At 37.5% G+C, this 22141-nt stretch overlaps 1 protein-coding gene across 3 annotated transcripts in view; it reads right to left on the reverse strand.

Annotated features, from left to right (window-relative positions):
• The window catches only part of TOX (thymocyte selection associated high mobility group box), a 224155-nt gene that overhangs the window by 11296 nt on the left and 190718 nt on the right, over nt 1–22141 (reverse strand). For all 3 annotated transcript variants that reach the window (XM_051771866.1, XM_051771867.1, XM_051771865.1), the window contains 2 exons: nt 14658–14738; nt 1959–2345 (listed from right to left, as the gene is read on the reverse strand). In XM_051771866.1, coding sequence (XP_051627826.1) covers nt 1959–2345; nt 14658–14738 — 468 coding nt within the window. The remainder of the gene's footprint in view (nt 1–1958; nt 2346–14657; nt 14739–22141) is intronic.

Genomic DNA, 22141 nt, shown 5'->3' on the forward strand with positions numbered 1-22141 from the left:
CCATATGCTACAAGCATGCAACTCAGGAAAATAAAACATTAGAAGATTCATATTATATTACCTTTCTTTTTTTGTAGTATGCAATGGTTTAGAGTAATGCCTAAGTGTTTGAGTTCATACAATAATGATGTTCTTTGTATAAATATGTAAGCATTTAACATCTGCATTACATCTTTTCCTAGCCCCTACTGGACTATAAATTCAATAGATTTTCAAATCTATTCAGTAAATAATGTTTGGCAATGATTCTGGAAAAGACATAAGGGGTTCGACCTTCTTTAGTTCTGCACTGGACAAGTAATGTACAAGTGACACTGAACTTGGCAAACAATCTGAACTTAGAAGGCTGAATTACTTTGCAACATAAACTTGCTGAAATATAGCTATAGAATCTCAACAGGTTGCAGTCACAGATGTAATTTTTCATGTTTGGTAAATGAACAAGAAGAGTATTGCTTCTGTCTAATTACTCTGAGTCTTTAGTTCAACCAGCATTCCATCAGGCCTAGGATCTCCAGACAGGCCTCCCTGGTTCCCCTGTCTAGGACTTCCTGTAGCTATTTACAGCTGCCCAGGCTTGGGGTCAGCTCCTGAGTTTCTCTGAGACTTGAGCATGGGCTCTCCCAGGACACTAACACTAACTAATAGGAAAACCTTCAAAAACACACGATTCTGCATATGTGTGGTCATAAGTCTGTGATTGCAAAAAATAAACTGGACTAGGAAAAAGTTGTAAACACTTTACAAACTTTCCTTCCTGATTACTCCAAATCACTCTTCGAACTAAGATCAAAGCCTCTGAAAAAGTCCAAATCATCCTGAGCACAACTAAGTTTATCAGTCCAGATTGCTTTCAACTCTTTTGTTTGTTTGGTTGGGTTTTTTTCTGCTTTGGACAATTTTTTTCCTGTTAAACTGTTCTCCCAGCTAGAAGCTATGATTCACGTGCAAGTATTCTCATCTCTAAAGACCAATCTTAAGACAAAAGGTTTCTGGCTTGGAAAGCAAATGGAAATGCCTTGTTAGCAAAGGTGAATTTATAGAGAAATTTAAAACATGCAGCAAGTTTACAACTATGCATTATCAGCCAGAACTGACAAGTTTTGTCTATACAAATCTTTTAGATTCTTGCAACTCCATTCAAAAAATTTTCATTCTAACGGCACTTTGCAAAGCAAGATCCTATTATTGATAGTCAGATCTCATCCAATACAAAAGAAAATTTTCTCTCATTAAATAAACAGCTTATCTGCTCTAGCCCTCCATAAGCCTGAGCCTGAAAGTCACAATACCATGGTTGGTTCTGCATTCATTCAGAACTCCTATGAAATGTATTGAGAATCAACTATCTAAAACACTGGGAGTGAAAAAAAACCCAACAAAAAACCAAGCAAAAAAGCCGCCTTATTGGGATTGTGGGCACAGCCCACTTATTTCCAGTAAAAAGAGGGTATATCTATCTAGCAAAATGAAGTTATGAATGCAGCATAAACTCGTGTTCACTTAATCTAACATGTTCAACACAACCTGTGTTGCTTCATGTTCCCTCTGACTGTTCTACGTCACAGTCAGCACAAGGATAACAGCACAAGCTACAACTATATCTTTTTATACACATGCCTGCCTTTTGTTGGTAAAATGTGTTTCCTGAAGACTTAACATTTCACTTATACCTCAGGGTACTCCCAGATTTGCATATGGGTCTACAGACAACGATGGGCATCATCGCTAGCACAAACCGTTCTACTGAAATTTTCCATCATCTGGGTAAACTCGTCATTTGTTCTTCCATTTGAAAGATTTACCCTACACTATCATAGTTTTGGAACCTGCAACACTAAAGCTAATCCACAGCTTTAAATCTCCCTCACTGTTTCAACTTCTGGATGATTCCACTCCCCACACTCATCCCAAAAAGATGAAGTAATTCCCGAGGCAGCTGAAAAGCTCAAACTTACTTGCTGCATTGTAGGTGAATGTAAAGCAGACTGGACCTGCATTGGTAGCTGGTTTCCAACAGACTGCTGCATTGAAATCGGCTGGTGTTGCTGGATGTTGAGATGCTGATGCAGAGGGGGGCTGATCTGAAGAGGCGGCGGCGGGGACACAGCCATGTTTGCTATGGAAACAGTCACTGGCATTTGGTTGTTGGGCTTGGGTGCTATGTTCCTGGGGATATTGGCATGCATGGCAGTGATGTGAGGATTCATTCCTGGTTGTTGGTGGTAGTGGGAACTGAGGTACAGTGCAGAGTGAGCCTGGGCGGGCCCATGAAACACTGACTGCTTTGAATTCATCATCTGAGGTTGTGGGGAAGCTTTAACATCAACGGGTTCACTGTAGCTCTGTTGAGAAAAACAAAAAATCAGACAATACTTAGAAGCTACCAAATGTGGCTGTCCTACCCCTGAAGTCTGTTTAAGAGTCACACTATAGGAAAATATGTATATCTGGACCATCAAATTGTCCATGAAATGGAGTTTGGTCACTACACTAGAAAAATAATGAATCCCTTTTATCATATACTTTTGTCTTCAACATTGTAAAAAAAACCAACAACGTAATTTAGGTCCTCTGTTTACTGGTCTAGCCTGGCATCTTCCTTTTTCCAAACTTACACTGGCATCAGTGACCTAATAACTTACATAACAAAGACAACCAAGCCTCACACGTTTATTTACATAAGCAGCCACAACTATTGACCTCAGACTTGACAGCCTAGTTGAAAAGAAATTCAGTAGGGTGGGTTCCAGTAAAAGTCTGCAGTGATCTTTGACATGTCTCATTTTCTCATTTGCAAACCGGGATAAGAATTTCAGTGTCCTTTATCATACACTTTGATAATGCTAATAGTGCTTTATCAGTTAGCCAACATGATGAAGAGGCTAAACCCCATCAGCTGTTCTAATGCATGGAACAAATACACTACTTGCTGTGCTAATGCCTTTATTTCGAAGTATTCTGTCCTGGAATGCTATCCATGCCACCAAACATTGTTACATGCACCATGGATTAGGAGAAATAAAAATATTCTGAATAATTTCACTTTTAACAAAACTTCCTTTGTTGATCCAATTCATAAGGTTCTGAAAATTCTTTTTAAAACTGATGTCTATATAAATGTTAGACTGCATCAAACATGGGGAAGTTATCTTACTAAAGCTGGAAGAATACCGCATAGAAACTGTACAGATTTTCAGAAATGCTATAGACTGCCCCAATTTCTTAAAGTTGCTAGTAATAAAAACTGTCCTGTAATGAATGTGAATTTCATTAATACTTTTTGTTCTAATATTTATAACTTGCTACATTTGCTTAAACTCAGTTTGCTCAGTTGTTTTGCATACCACCTTTATTTTCTTGGATATCCTGAGTGCAAACTGCGTGCTTAAAAAAATGATGAAAAAAATTTAAGAATTAACTCCCATATGCTTATAAGTGGGAACCATAATTTGAAGTTAAGTCATACTGGGATTAATAGTCAGTGAAAGGTGAAACATGCTGGAAAAAAAATGGCAGAAATGTCCCCCTGGAGAAAGAAGTCACTTTGTCAAAACAAGGCTGAAAGACACATATACGCCCTTATTCTGTGATCTCCATGTCATGTTTGCTCAGTTTACAAGTCAGAGTAAGTTTCGTGTTACTCTTTACACTCCAGGGTCAGTGAAGTCTATTTGTATTCTTTCCGAAGGATGCACCGTCACCAACAATCCTTTGACATGTACGTTACTGGAATTGCTTCATTATGCGTGATGATAAAGACGCAAACGATAACTTAATTTTCCCTAAGTATAACTGCAGTTCCCTTAGCAAAAAAACCCTTGTTTTCTCCAGTAAATGAAGAAAAATCATACGAATATGATAAAATGAGCGCAAATGTCTCTCTGTGGATCTGCCTGGCTCTGCTCACATGTGAGTGTACATATGTGCAATATGTATTATGTGCATATTTGCAGGATTCAGATGCAGACATAAAGGACTGAAAGTAGCTTCAAAAATCTGCTGTTATTTGGATATTATTTTTAAAACATTGAATGAATGTTCATGACAACATGGGAAATATCTTCCCCCTCTCTTCCCAGTTGTATATTTAGAACACTCTCATGACTGTAGGAGCAAAAACTAGTAAAAACTGAAATTTACTGAAATTTCAACGATTCAGAATGTTTGCTAATTAGCAGCATGGTCAGGAGCCTCCTCTTGAGTGTCCCACGCTTCTTACACATTACAGGAGGTGTATGCTGTTTCTTTCTTGAGAAACCTGGAAGCTTTATTTAAAGCATAGTCCCCTCATGAAAACAGTTTGTCTTTCCATGATGTAGTAGGCAGGTTCTGTGTAGGCCAAGCAGAGATAATTGCTCCCGAAGTGTCTAAGGGTAGATCGCTTAAACAATTCCTCCTGGTGAGGAGGTATCAAAAAACCTTTGCAGCGCTATTTGTGACATACTGATACATACTTACACTTCATTTGTAACTACAAAGATGCTGCCATACACCTCTTTAACAAAGATACATTAAACCAATCTAATTACTGGGCAATTCTGAGTTCACACTTAAGAGGTCAATGCATGGCCCATACTGACAAAATTACAGATATACAGACAGTATTGATACTTTAAATATCATATTATGTAAAGAGGAATTGTACAGTCTCTGGTCAGAGATGAATAACACTCATTATACCTCTGAGAAGAGCTCTGCAAATTGATCAAAATGGAGTGTTTCAGTTGTCTAAAGCTATGAATCAGCTTTGTATATGTTTCATCACCTCTTGATCCACTGAAAAGCACAACACTTCAGTTTAAGACCAAGTATTTTACTGTAACTTAGGATACTTTGAATCATATGTGATGTGAAACCAAATTGTCCAATATCGTGTAAATCGCATCAATACTACCAGTTACTGGGAATCTTGATAAATGAACCCATTAAATGCTCTTCTCCAGCATACTGCACCTTCAGCTTTTTCTGCATATAGGTCAGAAATGCAGATTTTGTAAGTATTGCTGAAGCTAATAGAATAGGTGATTCAAATACCTTGGCTTAGTTACGTTACTTTACTGTGAAATATACCAAGAGGCATATATGATGCATAAGTCATGCTACCCTTTCAGACACAATTACTTCATTCACAGACTTGAATGGGCATTGCACCTATCCAGTAAAGCATCAGACAGTCTTAGATAAGGACTTTCATCATGGGTAAAACTAGGAATTAAGAGCAAAGGGATTTCATTAGCAAATATGGGCTTCAAATGCACAGTCATGTTCCCTAACTTTGCAGGTTGGAATTCAGTAAATTTTCTCTTGCCTTATCCAAGGAGAAGAGCACAGAAATAATTTAAAAAACCCCCCAAACCCTCTAATTAATCTGCCCCAAACCAACACAATTTACATCTCTGATTTTTGGGATTAAGTTCTAGAATACAATTCATTTGCAGATATATGCAGTGGAGACAAAAATTACAAATCTGTACACACAGGCCACCAAACATTGGGGCTTAGATCTCCTACAGGTAGTAAGGTCTTCTACTAGATCTCCAGTGAGAACATCTTTGATCACTATTATCAGAATGGTGGTGTAGACTCACCACTAGAGGGTGACAGAATATTATATTTAGTATACGGTGGGTGGCAGTATTTCATACATAGATTAGCGAATATACACTAGGACCACAAATTAGTTTTTCTTGACAGTCGTTTATGCTCTTTGCATGGCTTATACTTGTACTAGAGATCAGGTCAAAGCGTTACTATAGATCTTCAAGTTCTAGGATAGGCTAGGAGGAGGATTTCCTATGGACCTGTCTCTCCAACTAACATCATCACCTAATACTATTGCCTAAGTTTAAAAAAATAAAAAATCAGAAGGTGAAGACAACATAGGTAGGCCAAAGCAATGGAATGCTACAGAGGAAGTATGACTGCACCTTTGTCACAATGCAAAGCCATTTTCCTCCCCACCCCCGACCAAGAATCTAGTTTTACCAAAACACAAAGAAAAAGAGGGAAGAACATTTTGATATCTGAACAGAAAGATAATGAAAGTAGAAAAAAAGTAGGGAAAGGAAGGAAACAAAATAAGTACTACTGTAACTCTGATGATAACAAATATAATTATATTAACTAAAAGTACTGGTGGCTCATGACCCTTGGTCCACAGAATTATTTTACTTGTATTGTATTTTCAAGGAAATGTATGATGATACTAATGAGTGATGTTCTTCAGAGAAAGTGTTCAGAGTTGAAAATTTCGCACAGTTTGGAAAGTGCTGAATCAAGTTCTTCCCCATGGTTTTCACTAAGTTTGTGCCTTTCCTTCCAATTCTAGAGCAAAGAGAACTTTCTCATCTACTTCTACTCCCCTAATATGTGCCAAAACTCCTTATGCTTAATTATCAAATTAAAGAATTATATAAGGTTAAGGGGTTAAGCTTAATAGCTGTGCTATTCTTTTCTACTGAAAACTGCCCTGGGACTAATGGTCCTCCTTACCACAGACTGAATTCAGGCACAAGGAGTATGTCTGTTCCTTAGAGGAAAGTGACATTGGGATTTCCCTCATCGTATAACATAAAAGTCACTCTTATGGTCAAGAAATAATTTTTGGTGCAGGCATCCTGCTCAATTTACTTATGTCAGAGAAAAAAGCAGCAGCTTAGGCGATGCCATTCTGGCATCTCCACCTCTTCCTTTGGGATATAATTTTACTTCCACTTTGAAAAGTCACACTTTAAACGCTCACCTCTGTATCTGGGTAACCAAACAGCACTTGAAACCTTCATGGGTATTGATTCTCTTTCTAACCTGTGACTGCCTTCTGGCTACTGTTGGCACTTCTAACCCCGTTTCAGCTGGAACATAAACAACATCCATGTTGAAAGTAAAGCAAGGACATGTTTTAACAAGGCAGCACTCTAAGGGCCTGAGCCTTGCACTACTGAATTTAAAAGAAAATCTTCTATTACTAACTCCAACAGAATTTGGATCACAGCCCAACACTGTTACTGTTACTTCAGTATTAATATCTGCAGGTCCATTTCATTTTTTATGAAAACCAAGTAGGATCTGCCTAACAGAGGCGGAGAATCATTCCCAGTTGAGGACCAGTACTTTTGACCTGTGTTTCTTCAGAAGCATACCTAGAAACTACAAGTGCCTATACTTATTTCATTTGTTAACACGTTAATGCAGTTTTTGTTAGAAATGCTGCCAGCAAGTAGGACTATATAGATATATACACACATAATGCCTATGAATATCTTCAATGTACATAACGCATAAATGCTTTATCTTCAGCATCCTTATCCACTTAGGATACTACATATATATTATCTGCTATAACATACAATATACAGCCATAATGTATGGGAACTAAATAGACTTTTGTAATAATGTCACTCTAGAAAGCAGTACTCAACTAATATTGCTCCTTGTAATGTAAAATCAAAAAGGTAGTGTTCTTTCAAAGAAACCAGAGATGTTCTATTTACAGAGAAAAAAGAGTTCTTTTTCTTGTTCTATTGATTTCACAAAATTAGTTAATGATCAAAGCCATTCAGTTGGAACAATATAATTTCAGTTGTTTACAGATCAGATATCATCTAAATGCTTCTTTATTAACAACACCAATTAAGCTCTCCTTTGTAGTACAATATTCAGTAAATACATTCAGTACATTCAGAACATTCAGTAAATGTTCTTGTACTATTCCATGCCCATGTGTCCTTTAAATACATGCTGAGAGACCTCTTGAAGGGCAAAAGAGTGAGCCTTGTGGCCAATATGCAAACAGCAAAAAAACCAAACAGCTTTACTTGTGGGTAAACATAACATATTCCAAAATCAGAAATTTTTTTTTTACACAGCCAAAATGGTGCAACACAGTTTTATTTTAAATGAGAAACAGGTGCTTCTCTTTAAATGAGAAACGGACGTCTGGCATCCTCTCTCTATAGACTGGAACATGTACTATGTGAGTATTTCAAGGCCTAAAAAAGAGTTTAACTTAATTCGGGTTTCACATGAATATGTGTCATAAACCTACAGAGTTGCCACATTGTCCCTTTTCATGATGGTGCCATTCCCACAGGTAGTGACTGGTGTCACTTGAAGCATGTTGAGGAATTCACTAATTTTTTGATCCTGTGACCACAATGATGGTTACACTCAGGTAACAGCAGTGATTATGTCAGCTAGTACCAGGATGGTCCTGGCTGTGCAGAGAGTAAACAAACTTTAGCAGGCCTGACTCAGCTTAAAATGAGTTATCTTCAGTACTGTGACATTAAAGAGGTAGAGAGAAGGAAATTGGCTGCATAATTTATGCAGCTCCTACAAAGCTTACCTAAGCTTAAGTTTGCATCTGCTGTCTTTGCTGTCTCTTTGGTGGAAGGAACATCTTGAATTGTTTATTCCTTCTCTCAGCTTTTCTGTGTTCTCATAATCCTGTCCATTTTTAATGTTTTTGACATTTTAGGTCACTTCCAACCCCAAGCCTGTCCTTGAGAAGAATCCCTTCTTCTAGCCTGCATGGGCTCAGCCATTTCATTAATACCCCTGTGAAGCTGTTTATGAGAGAAAGGCTCCTTGCTGGCACTGTTTTCTCTTTCCTGCTTAGCTCTTTAACTCCTTTAGAGATTCCTTTGACTTAACTCTACACACTATGGTAGATAACTTCATATGCATATTTGAAGTACAGCTGCCTTCCTACCTAAGTCACAAGAGGCTCTTAGCAAATGACGTTTCATATTTTGTTAATTCCAGTCACCTATTGCAATAACAACATCTGGGACTCTAGAGAGTTCAGAAAGCTTTTTGACACATTCTTGATATTTCAGAACAAAGGAGTAAGCCATGGGTTGTCATCTCTAATTAGTCGAGGTGGCTCAGAAGAACATCTTCAAATCTAAATATACATTTTGTCATCATCTACAGAGGATTGGCATGGATTCATTTAGGGTATGTGAGTAAAAATGGATGTTTTATGAATGTAACCTGGGTACATGTGATAAAGGATATGCAACTTTAATTTGGTACAAGTGTTTTAATTCCCCAAATGGAAGCACTAGGCTAATACTGAAATCTAGTTTTATTAACTCAATTCGAAACCAAACACAGTTGCTCTCCAAATCAAAATCTGGCTTCTATCAAGCTCAAGACATTTCTGCCATTTTTGGCAGAAATTATGTGAGAGCAGCTCTCAGTTTCTGCACTGCTGAATGTAAAGCATCACATGATTTAGCCTCAAATCAAATTCATGGCACTAACTTAAATATGGTTTGCTCTATATTTTCAGCCGCAGTAGATAGTCGGTTTCCTTGCTAGAGAAAAAATGGTTGGACTTGTGTTATTATGAGATTAGACAATTGTTTTATCAATATATATGTTCACTTACCAGATACTCTGATATATGGCATATTTGCACATGCATAATTTTATTTATGATTCTTTGAAAATTTCTGACTACATCATATCAACTCCAGAAATAATGAAAGAATGAGGTATCACAGAAACATGAATTACCTGCTTTAAAAGCCTTACATTATAGTTTTCCCAGCTAGAGATTCTAATGTTTAATGGAAAAAAGTAAAAAATCTATGTGTATGTCATCATTCTGGGATTTTCTTTTATTATTTTAAGGGAAATATTTCCACTTGCCTCGCAGCAGCTTCTAGCTACAAAAACCCCCTCCAAACATGCATCAAACATAACCCTATTTTTATTTATTCTTTCTCTTATGCTTTCACTGAGAATAGCCTAAACTGGTTTATGAAATTTCAAAAACATCTGCATGGACTGGGGCTAGATATAACATAGGAAAAGCTGTTCTCAGAACCAGGTGCCTTTCTGCCAACAGCAGAAGGGACGCTGCTTTCCTTGTATGCAGCAGCCAACTTGTTAAAGCACTGACCAGGAGACAAGACAGTTCAGTCATTGACTCTTGTCAAGAGATATTAGGAATTTTATTCCCCAAAGCAATGTCCTAGACCCCACCAGCTGCTTATTTCAGGAAGGAATGAGCCAGGATACAGTGCTCCCTTACATCTGAAGCTTGGCCGTTGTGCAGAAAAGAATTTGGGATTCACTGAGCTACAGAAAACAAATTGTGGAGAGAGCACACCTGCACATCCACAATTACTTAGGAGTGGGGAAATGCTTGATCTAGGAGAGCTGATATATCTTTTTGCCTTTTTATATGTTAGGCAGGTGCTCTCACCAAATACATACGCACACAAAATGGGAAACTATTGCCAATTTTACTGTTTCAGTTTGGGGATTGTAGTTTTTGCTTTTTGCTTTTGGTGTTTGGTTTGTTTGTTTGTTTGTTTGTTTTTTATCATGGTGTCCATATTGCTTTTTACAAGTAGGTCAATTGCTTTTTACAAGTAGGTATACTTTTCCATGTATATTCACTGCAGTCCTAAGAGACTTGAATTCCTTAGGCTGATCATTTGTATTACAACATAGGCAGTCTACCAGATATTTTGGGTGCCCAGGACTCTCTGGTTACAAATTGCTGTGCTAATGGCATTAAGGCAATGCCAGTCTTATTAAATATGACCTTTAGTTTTCTTATGAACCACAATTGCAAGATGATGGACTAGAAAAGCTAAGTCTGCCATATAATTCAAAAGCAATTTTACATGTCCAAAGAATCTGCACTGTCCACAAAACTGAAAAATGTCCAGTGCATTCACTACGAAGTCAAGTGAGGACATTGCTTTGACTTAGATACAACATCAGTTTTGAAATATGCTTGAGCATTTTGAATTTGAATAATATTCTCCTCGTTGACAGGTTTTAGCTTCAGCCATAGTCACTAAAACACGTCTGCATGAAACTTGAAGTTGTCACTACACAGAGAGAACTAAAGATTCATTTAGTAAAAAAGAATAAAACAAGGAAGAGAAACTTTTTTGTACTATTGAAGGTTGCATTCGTACTGCTATATTTAACATACATATATGTATCACTTATATGCACATAAATATATTAGGCATGTTTAATACATAATATGCATATACTGTTATATAAACATACATAATGAACATATATAATATAGTATTTAACATTTACCCATATATATATATGTATTAAATATATATATATTTGAAATATGCAGCAAAAACTCTAATGTCAGCCAGAAAAAAGGCTGGTTAAGCTGGAAAAACTGCTTGTTTTATGAAAAAGTAAAATTGCAATTCACAGCATTTTATGTAATGCTATACAAATTACCAGATATCGGAGACTGCATTTCTGGACCTGAATAGTACTAAAAGTTGCAACTAAGGGCAAATATAAAGACACTTGTTTACAATGCAAAGGCTTAGTCAGTACTATAAGCAATATGGCAATCTGCATAGTAGAAGATATAATGCTTTGTTATGTGTTTTTACTTTACATATCAATTCCTACACACGTGAACAAACTCAACAACGGACCCATTAATTTCAACCATCATAAAAAAGGAGAAAATACAGCAAATATACTGATAAATTGAATGGGCATTAATCCTTGCTGACTTATTTATACAATCACATGTTTATCTTATTTACTGGGAAGTAGCCATACCTTATAAAGACATCACAAAAGCATTTAAAAGTCTACCAGAGGTGGGCTGGCAATCCTGTTACTGAAGTTGCTGTTGACAGAGGGGAGAGGAGGAGAGGGGAGGAGAAAAGTGGAGGAGAAAAGGGGAGGGAAGAGGAGGGGAGGGGGCAAATGGCCAAGTATCATGGAGAAGGTCAACATTCCCACCTCATATTCCATTCAATCTCACAGCTTGGAATGAAAAACAATATATCTGAATGTCCTTATTTCACTGCTAGGCAGAGGCAAAGAAATCTCCTGGCAAAATGAGATTTACCCCATTTCCCTGCAATCTTCTGTTTTGACTATTGTGGAATCTCAAATGGCCAAGATGGGTGCAATGAATTCAACTCCAAATCTGGAGCACTGAGACAGAACATGGCATATGTCCATTCCTCGCTTTTAGAAAAGAGAAGACTCACAAATAAATGTAGAAAAACATACACAAACACTCATACTCACTAGTTCTTTAAAAAACAGCAATACTTCATGAAAAAAGTGGCAGAATCAGTGTTGAAAAGTTAGGAAATGGGTAGAGCAGCTGTTTTGGGAAGCAGATCTTTTGGGAAGTAGAGCAGCTGCTGAACTGGACAGAGGGGGCCTGAGGAGCACCCTTGCCTGCTTGTGCCTACCTCTTCCTACTATCCTCTGGGAGGGGATAAGGAAGAAAGCTTGATAATTGGGTAACTACTATCATCTGGATAGCAAGAGGATATCCTGATGTGAAGCACAACTGAACATCTCAAGGACAACACCTAAAATTACTGAACACCTGATTTCACAATGATTTAGTTGAGTTTGAAAATATGGACAATGTAAACTTCCTGCTCTCAAATATTAGTGAGGATTTGCACTAAAACATTGCTGGGATGAGCAGCATAGAAAATCCTATAAAGAAGCAAGGTTAATAACATGCAGTAAATACAACTCAGGAGGACCCAGAGTGAACACCTGATTATAAGTGTATGAAATGAGACTCACACAGGGTGAGGTATAAAGTATAAAACATATAATGTGAGCAAATCATTAATATTCTATTAAAGCATTTTTGGTAAAGGTATGTTACTCTTGGCATGTCTAAGCTTTTGAGATTGAGGTCTTGGAATCTTAATAATATTGTCTAAAAGTAGCTTTTATGGATAATAATATAACACATGGGCATAAAAGACCATGTAGACTCCAAACAATCTTAATAATGTATTACATATACTTCATCATGCTTACAGGCTTGTCTAAAGAACTACAATTCTTCTGGTGCCACATAAATATTTAATAATGATAATGTAGAATATACTGATATTATATTACAAGTGGGTATTTTGCATCCTTATTTCAAAATGGACTTGCTTTAGTTACATGCCAGCTCTGTTAGATTCACTGAGTGTGTTCATGAGAGCAAGCAATCAGTACTCAGCTTCATTAAGTTTATATTTTTATACTTTCCACACTAGAGGAAAACATTAAATTATGGGCAGAATTTAAATAACTGCTGAAAAGTTAAGAAAATGCTTCAGTGCTTTTCTGACTAACAACAAATTTAAATATTTGCACAAATCGATTCATGCACTGAACTAATTAACAATCTTCCAATTTTTTTTTCTAAAAATAAACCTCAGAAAACGCCATAATATACTTTTTTCTCTTAAAAAAACAAACCAAACTAAAAAAATCTCGTTCTGTATATGTGACATTTCAAAATTAAGCTACTTAGAGTGTAACGTAAACAGTCCATGATGTGCTGAATGATGACATCTAAATCATTTTCTCAAGTGAAAAGTTGGCTTCATGCATTTCTTAGAAAACTATTGGAATGTTTTGAACTTTTTAGACCTATCTTTTGCCAATAAGCAAGCTCTTTCAGAAAGATTTGCTTGTGCACATGGTATTCTTTCTGAAGGCAATGAGTATTTCTGGAACCAAACAATCTTAACACAGAAATTAAAGGTACCCTGTAAATCACTTTAACTAAATGCACGGTATTTATGATGGTAGGTAAAAAATTAAAATGCATAAGACACAACCCCCAAAAATTAGTAAGGTGACACCCATATTTCAGACTTTTAAATTCAGAACAAACACTGAGCAAATACTAAGGTAATGTAGAAGGATGCATGAAAGGTCTTTGTATGGCTAATCATATAGTGATTCCTTGTTCAAATTAATATAATATACAGAGAAGTATTGTGTACGACCCCAAAAAAATTGAAACTAACAAAAAAATTCTACTCATGTCCTATATGACAGTCCTTCTTACTGTGATCTTTGCCTCTAAAATTGGTTTTCTTTACTGGTTTTCTTAAGAACAAAATATTCATTTTGATAGACCCAAACCAAGTGATTCAATAGTTGCTTAACTGGTTTTTGTCATTGACACAGTGCAGTAATTTCACATTCTTCTGCATAGTTAAAAGCATTTTACAAATCTTAAAGAGTCTACTGAAAAATTATGGGTATTAAGAATGAGTGAATAAATCAATTTAGAAAACTGCTACTAGCTGTTTGCCTGGGATACACTGGTGTGTTCTAGTAAAGAACATTCCATCATTGTCCTAATGGTGACCTATGCTGTGCTCACACAAATGGCTTACTGGATGTAAAATGTAAATTCACATTTTCTTACAAAAATTTGCAGTGTCAGTTGAGCTTGAATTTTTCCGTATTGTGATTGCAGGGTAAAAATCAGTATTTAAACCCCCCCCACAAAACCAAACCCAGGTATGTTGTGTAAGATATATATTTTTCCCTTATAAGTAGCATGGTGACTGCCTGGCATGGCACGTTTGTTATACTGAGGTCTGTTTACCACTATCTCCTTCTTCTTTTGAACTGGGATATTACTCCAAAACTAAAGAAGTGCTGTCTTAATGACCAGAAGGGAAAGGATATCTTTCCATGGAGAGATGACTGTGTTTATTTAGCATTTACAACTTAAACCTAAGGTTAAGTTGATAACAAACAAGGCTATTTGCACTAAATACTATGGTGCTCAGCACCAGATAAATGCTGAAAATAGTTTGCAATATGTCACTATATATATGAGTGTACGTATATACATTTTGTGTTACCTTGGATACAAGGCTTGCTCTGTAGGCAGCTAACTGCTTCAGATATTCCTTCTTGGCAGCTTCAGTTTTCTTTTTGTATACCTAAAAACAAAGAGTGTCACATTGGTAAATTAATCTGGTTTTGTTTTTATATATCATCGATGTGTCTCATGCATCTTCATAATGTCTTTCTAAGTAAACAGGCTTTCCTTCTCATATTGTTTAAAGAGTGAAATAATAAACATCAAATATTTCAAAGAAAATATTGTTCCAATTCTGAAACACCCTTTAACTACCCAGCAGTACTGAAAAAACAATATTCCTCATAGTATCTCAGGTTTAATTGTTCCAAGTAAAGTGTGGGGTGTACTTTCAAATGGGACCTTTAGGGATGGGGGACAGTAAGTGTGGGCCTCTTCACTGGTTCCCACTTGTGAGATCAGTTAAAAGCCTCTGGGGAAGATGAGAATGTGCAGAAAGACATTTGAGCTAAATGAAGGAGGAGATGACAACACCACACAGATCAGCCAAGAGGCTTTTTCTCTTCCCTGGGTAAACTGTTGGGGGCAGTCAAAGAAGCTTCATGGAGCTGCTAAGGATAATAAATGTTAGTCGTTATCCCACTCTCGATCTCATATCGGTCTAATTAACTTCTCAGGAGCATGTATCTATTTCTGTACATTTCTCTCAACTCACCAAATTATTTTAAATGTGGCATGTGCACAATCTCATAATAGATTAAAGACCTTGGAGAATCGCTTCAATTTTGCCCAGATTTCAAGATCAAAGACTATCTGCAGGTTTAGGGGTTAGGCAGGACCTCGTGGCACTACAGTAACATGATGTTAGAGAAGCATATGTAGATATTTAAGTTTGAAAGTTCTCAGAAGAACCAGCTTCTGAGTCATGGAGCCTAGCTAACTTGCTGTTAGCCACGCCAATGACAGATTCAGCAACAAGTCAGCAATTCTCTTTGCAAATATTGTCATGAGTTTCTCACTACTTCATGTTTTGTTTTTTTTCTTCCTAAAAGGGTAGATTTAGGGGTCATGCATGCATCTTGGCTTCATGTGACTAAGTAGGACTGACTCTTTTGTTGAAAGGAAAAGCTTAAAAAAGATCTAAGGGTTTAAAAGTGAGTGAGACAAATAAAGGGAAAGAAAATGTACTTTTTAATTGCTGTTATATTTCACTATTTTGAAGTCATATTCCTGAGTTTTATTTGTGTGTGGATGAGCATTTGGGATTCATAATATTATACAATATTTTGTATAATATTTCTGTAATGTTTCTGCTGTCCAGTTCTCTAGCCAAATGCACAACCTGGCCACCTGCAGAAAGCCTCCATAAGAGAGTAAAGACTATCCACCTTCCCCCTCCCATTCCATACTACTTAGTTTACCAGGCTATTGATTCAAAACTAAAAGACAGGCAAAACTATTTTGGTGGACAATTTTGGAGCTGAATTCCATAGCTAAAAACACACATGAACATCTTCTTCCCAGAAAGATAAATTTTATGAAACTCTAAAGTGTTCTCTTTTGATCTTCCCCAGTAAAACTAGCAGTACTGTAATGGAGAGGACCTGACAGCACAGAGTGTACACACAGAGGACAATACAGTTGCAGACTACAAAGTGAGAGTGTTAGTGTCAGCTGGAACAATCCAGTACAACACCATTTTTATAAAGAATGTGTTCATGAAACAATTTTTTGTTTCACTGAGGCTTTGCTTTCAGACACAGAATAAAACTCAGATATGGGCTGGCAAAACTCAGAGGCTGCTTCCCTGGGAAGCAAAAGATCATAATGGAAACAGAGAAGTCTTAGGCTTCTCAAATTGTACATATAAAGTCAGAGATGGAAAAAAATTGGTTTTAGTTATGCAAATGTATCTTTGCACCCTTGTAATTTCTCCAGATTAAGATAAATATATAGTGTTTGCTGATCTCCTATTGTTCTGAAAAAAAATGAAAAAGTAGCAATTTGCTTTTTAAGTTGTAATTGCTTGTGATTATTAGGGGAATTACTGTTTGTTTTTAAAATGAATAAAAAATTAGTCAACAGTCTGTTCCTAGCTGCTGAAATGAATTCAGCTTGACCTACAGAACAAAGACTAAGTTATACTGCTTTGTATATTACAATGTCTCTATCATTCTGACAACCAACTTAAAAAACAGCTGAACAAAGAATTTTACACAGAATAATGTTCTTCAAAAGATCATGTATCTACTGCTTCCACACTGGGTTTTATTTTGCATTACACAAATACAAAAAACAGACACTCCTGCTGTGCTCTTACAGTCACAGCATAATTGAAAGACTCCTCTGGGACCTGACTTTTCCCGCAAATAGTCATATTGCACAAGGTTAACTCAATAATATGAAGCTAACAACGATTCTGTAAATCTCCATTTAAAACATCACTACTTCACAGGAGCATCACTGCACAGTTGTTATTTAATTATTTCCTGCCTATGCATCTACCATGTTCAGTGTACACACTGACTTGGCCTCTTTTCTTGACTCTTTTGGTGATCGAATAACAGTCACATGAACACCATGTCTTCCCTGGTAATACAAATTTTAATGATGTAACAGAAGGTCATTATAGTGAAAACGTCCTTACTGAGGGGTGAAAAGTTTTAGATGACCCCAGCCCACTTTGATGTTTTGCATTGGCAAGAATGGTCCCTGCAGGATGGCTTGTCTGGAGGGTGATCAGCTCACACCACTCTGCCTCTGTTGAGGGTGTTGGCATGTCCTCTGAGGACAACAGCTTGAGCTCTCACTGTCTATATGCTATTGTCCTTTTGAAGGTGCTCACTCTTTGGGTCAGCATATAAGTAGGCTAATCATCCTCATGCTGGGTTTGGAACTTCTGATTGGCTTAGACTAAACACTAGGCTAAATTCTGCTTGTCTGGGAGTAACAACTTGGTAATATGAGTAGCAACAAGGTCTGGCTGTCAATACTTTTCTCTGAAGGCAAATGAATTTGGCCCTGGCAGTGGGTACCAGTTCCCTGACTTTGTTCTAGACTGAACTTGTGCTGGGGGCTTATGAAGGCAGGACAAGTGGGGAGTGTCTCCAACATTTCTTGCAGCACCTCAAACAGGTACGAGTGAGTCAGCTGCTCCTCCCAACGTCTTTTTTTAATGCAGCTGTGAGAATTTTTAGCCCTCAGGCTTAAATAGTTTTGTGTTGTAGTAAATGTAATAGAGTTGCATCCTTGCAGTACTTTTGGGAATGAAAAAGGCTTGTACCATCATTCAAGTGTGGTCTAGAAAATAGTAGAAGCTCTTTGAGTTTCATGCTTAAAACAGTGCCAAATTATGAAACACATAATATCCAATAATACATTTAACATTTTTCCTGTATCAAGAAGCAGGGTTCTGTTCTTATCTATAGTGTATAGTGGGAATATTTAATTTTACTTTTACCATCTCAGAAATCTCTTATAAGGTCATTTTCCTGTCCTTCATCAAGCAAGCAACAATTATTAAATAAGTAACTTGACAGGAGCATATAGTTATAGAATTAAGTAATTTCTATCTTGCTTTAATTCAATTAGCATGATAATTGAATGTCAACTGATTGTCACTCAGGCAGTAAAGGCCCATCCAGATTTGTTTCCTTACACGATATTTTATTTTTTATATTGTCCCAGTTGTGGAAATTGAATGTTGGCAGAAAAAAATAATAATTTCTGTATATGTAGGGTGGGTCAGTTTAATTTATTTTTATTCTCTACATCATATTATATAAACTCCAAAACACCAAGGCTACATTATCAGTCTATAAATGGAACTTGCTGGCATTATTTTCTTACTGTGCTTCACAAATGCAAATATAGACAGCAGAATACACAAGTCTTTATTTAATTGAATTCCCAAGATAACTTCAAGTTCCCTTACACTGTTTAGCAAAACATGCAGAAATACAGAAGAAGATATTTTCCCAAACGATCAAGTACAGAACTCTACTTTGTGCATATAAATATATAAGACAGATTTCGAGTTAGGCCACCAGGGAAAACAAATGTCCTGGGCTCTCACAGCCTGGTACCAAAGTTTCAGTTGGAGATATAGGGGTGGTGAGCTATAGGACAACCACTCACAAATACTGTATTTACGAAATTAAAACCACAGTAGAACATCAGCACTTCTGTATTATGATGCCAACTTCTGTTCATGTTTTGCTTTATGTATTTTAACTGCTGTTTAGTTCTGGTCTTTTTGGATCATAAATTCCTTGAGGCAGGCTTTGTGTCTCTGGTGCTCTTCTATGTGTTCTATAATATGAACCTCATCACTGATATATATATATAGCTGAAATATACTTGTAATGTCTTAAGATTTTGTTCTGGTTAGTCATTTTTTCCCAATGAACTTCCTCTCAACTTGCTTGTGGAGGATTATCGATACATCACAACACACTAGGCAGCAGGATTACTACCCTGTCTCACATGGCTTGCACCCTTAGTTCCTCAGGAGAACAGGTCTCTCTTCCCCCAGTCATCAAAAGAGCCAAACAGGCACTCAAACACCTGCAACCATGTCCTCGGTTTTGAGTATCAGCTGCTAATGGAAGATTATTGCTTGCGACTACAGTCCCCTTTGATAGCAGAGATGATACTAGAGACTTGGAGACTGTGGACTAAACTGACTGATGGTTTTAGGAGAAAAAGAGACTTTCAGAATTTGTGTCTCATGGAAGTCTGCAAAAGCTGTGTGCCTCCTAGCTGACAAAGCACATTACAAAGAACCATGCTACTTCCCTGGCTGTGCCTAAATAGATGGTAGGAGGATGACAAAGAAGGGGGAGTTTTCCGTTTATCTTGTGAATATGTCCTTAGAGCTGACACTTGCAAGCAAGTTATATTTGTCTTTTTAAAATGGTGTAAAAGTGCCCGCATTTGTTTTGGTGGAAGTGTTCCAGAACCCCCCCAAAACAGTATATGCAAAAGTAGTAAATTAAAATGCAGCATGACCGATTTTGTCTTCTTGGTCTCTGCAGTGTTATAACCCATGGGAGTGTCACTTTCATGGGCTACAGTTACAGGAATGTCATCTGATAAAATACAGTAGGCTGCAATCCAGAATTAAATTCCACAGTCAGACTGTCGTTCCTGGCCCTAAATACTTAGGCTCATAGGGAAAAACTTGGTTTTTTTCCAAGTGGGAGACATATCTCTAGTTTTAATCTTCTGATTTTGCAGCAAAGGCACCTAGAGCTGCACACACACATCTAAAATATGGAGAAAGATATTCCCACAGCAGTCAGGAAAAAAATGCTCAGAATTGCTTAATGGATACTGAAATATGTTACCATTTGATTCTTAATCTTGGTACATACAGTAACAGAAAGAGGCTCAGGGCTAGCTATACGGCTCAGCAGTCCCTTTGACTGCAGAGCATGAAAAAGATACTGATGACATATTAGAACTTTAGGGTAAAGAATTCAGTCTTTCTGGCATGTAAAGGAAAGATCACAGGCCAAATTCAGGTCTAGTACAAACAGTGAGACTCAATGGAGATCACTGAAAATTGCAGCCATTTGTGCCAGGCCTAAATCTGACCTTATAGTCTTGATGTTTGCAGCTTACAGCAGTAGGACTGTACACTTTATCAGAAACATGTTGAATGAAAATTGGGTACAAAAGAAGTGACATTAGACATATGATTTATGTGGTGATTATTTCCACTTGCTGGTATCGTTTTTTCAAAAAACAAGGATGTGAACCTGAATGGAGGCATAATAATTGGGCCTAAATCCAGTTTTGTATGCAAATGACTTAAAGTCATGTTCCTATCAAGCTCAAATGTATGGACAAAAGGTGTGGAAGAAGAATAAGTAGAAAATTAAGGCTATTATTTATGCACATTGTTACGGCAATATTTGGAATCCAGGGTCCTTTTTGCCCAGTTGCTTTCAAGTACAAGAAGGTGGAGTCAATATTTCTTAACTTGGTGTCCTTGTGCAATATTTCCGTAGGAGCTGTGTCTGTTGTATGCTGCAAGTCGATAATAGAAATCCACCCAGGATATGGGGTGTCTGATGTTCCCCGTGACTTAAATGCTCCCAGGAGGCTGGAGGAAGACCAAGCTGCTGGGCAGGAGGCTGGGTAGGAGGCCAGCAGAGGATGGTCTGTATTAGCCTACACAGAGTAAGATGTGGCAGCTCCTATGGTGACCTAGGTGACTCCTATGGTGACATTAATTCTATATTTTTCTGCGACAGAGGGGAAGGTCTCCCATCTCCAGTGCCCAGCACAGTCCTGCTCAGCTCAGCTCAGCTCTCTGGGTAGCAGTGGGAGTTGTCAGGTGACAGAGGTCCTGCAGCAAAACTGCACTGCAAGCAGGGAGCCTGACACTGCTCTCCTCTGGAGCCAGTAGAAGTCAAGGACTTCAAGGGCTGGGCCCTGTAGAAGCCAGGGCAATAGAATAATCTGAAGATATAAATTTACATATGTGAATATAGACATGAGTTGTATTAACACTGAATGTATGCCTGTTCTTGGCCCATTTGTGTTTCAGCTCATTAAGCCCAGATGGTTTCAGAGAAAGGGAGAAGGAGAATACACCAGGACGAGGATCAGTTGTTTTAAACTCTTGACACTCTTGTCTAGAGCTTCAAAGGGTAGAGGTGCAATTTCAATACAGAAATTTGTGAGGAAAAACAGTGTATCTTCCAAACACACCTAAAATGCAGCATTGGTAAAAGCAACTTTGCTGGTTCAGGTAGCTGGGAGGGGAAATGCAAGGTTGCTGTCTATTGTGCCTATTTCTGAATTCATTTTGCTTGTAATTCACTTTGGCAGTGTGCACACATAGATGTGCCTTCTCTTCCTATTCTCTTTTTAAAAATAAAACAAAGCTAAACCCTCTGTGATCGTTTATCTACTAAACTGAAGGTATTATCATAGTCTTACAAATGTGTTAGTTATTCCTTGGAGAATGGCATCACACCCTGGGAAGGAGGAGGAGCTAGGGTAGGTGCCACCAGAAGCCAGGTGGTGCCAAGACCTGTTGAAACACTGATCTTGTATCCACTTTGATCTGTCTTGTGGTGTCTCACACCATGAGAGAAGCTCTGGAGATGTGGCCAGCATTACTTCGAAAACCCCTCCTGATCTACTTGATTCATCCCAGAAGTAGATAATGGACTGCTATGTCCCTGTGGTCAGAAGAGAAACTTGTAAAACATGCTTTGTTATTTTTTGTGCCCAAATCAGTTTGGGTTATTTTCAGTGACCAAAATAGAAACCTCTGAAAGCTTGTGAGTTATAGTGAAAATGGGAACAGCATCACAAAGATTGACATGAACATACAGGGACTTCTTTTTACGTAAGTATTGGTAGCATGCAATCCAAGTTCCATCAGATGTTAAAGAATAAACTGCAGCTTTTATCTAGTGGGTCTTTGAGCACCAATGAGGAGTAAATGATTTGATTTTGTGAGCTCCGAGGATTTGTCAGCTGCCTCATATGTATAATTCTGGCTCT

This window comes from Manacus candei, unplaced genomic scaffold (assembly GCF_025592945.1).
Source record: "Manacus candei isolate 608988 ecotype Guabito, Panama unplaced genomic scaffold, ASM2559294v1 h1tg000008l, whole genome shotgun sequence".
NCBI classification, from domain to species: Eukaryota; Metazoa; Chordata; class Aves; order Passeriformes; family Pipridae; genus Manacus; species Manacus candei.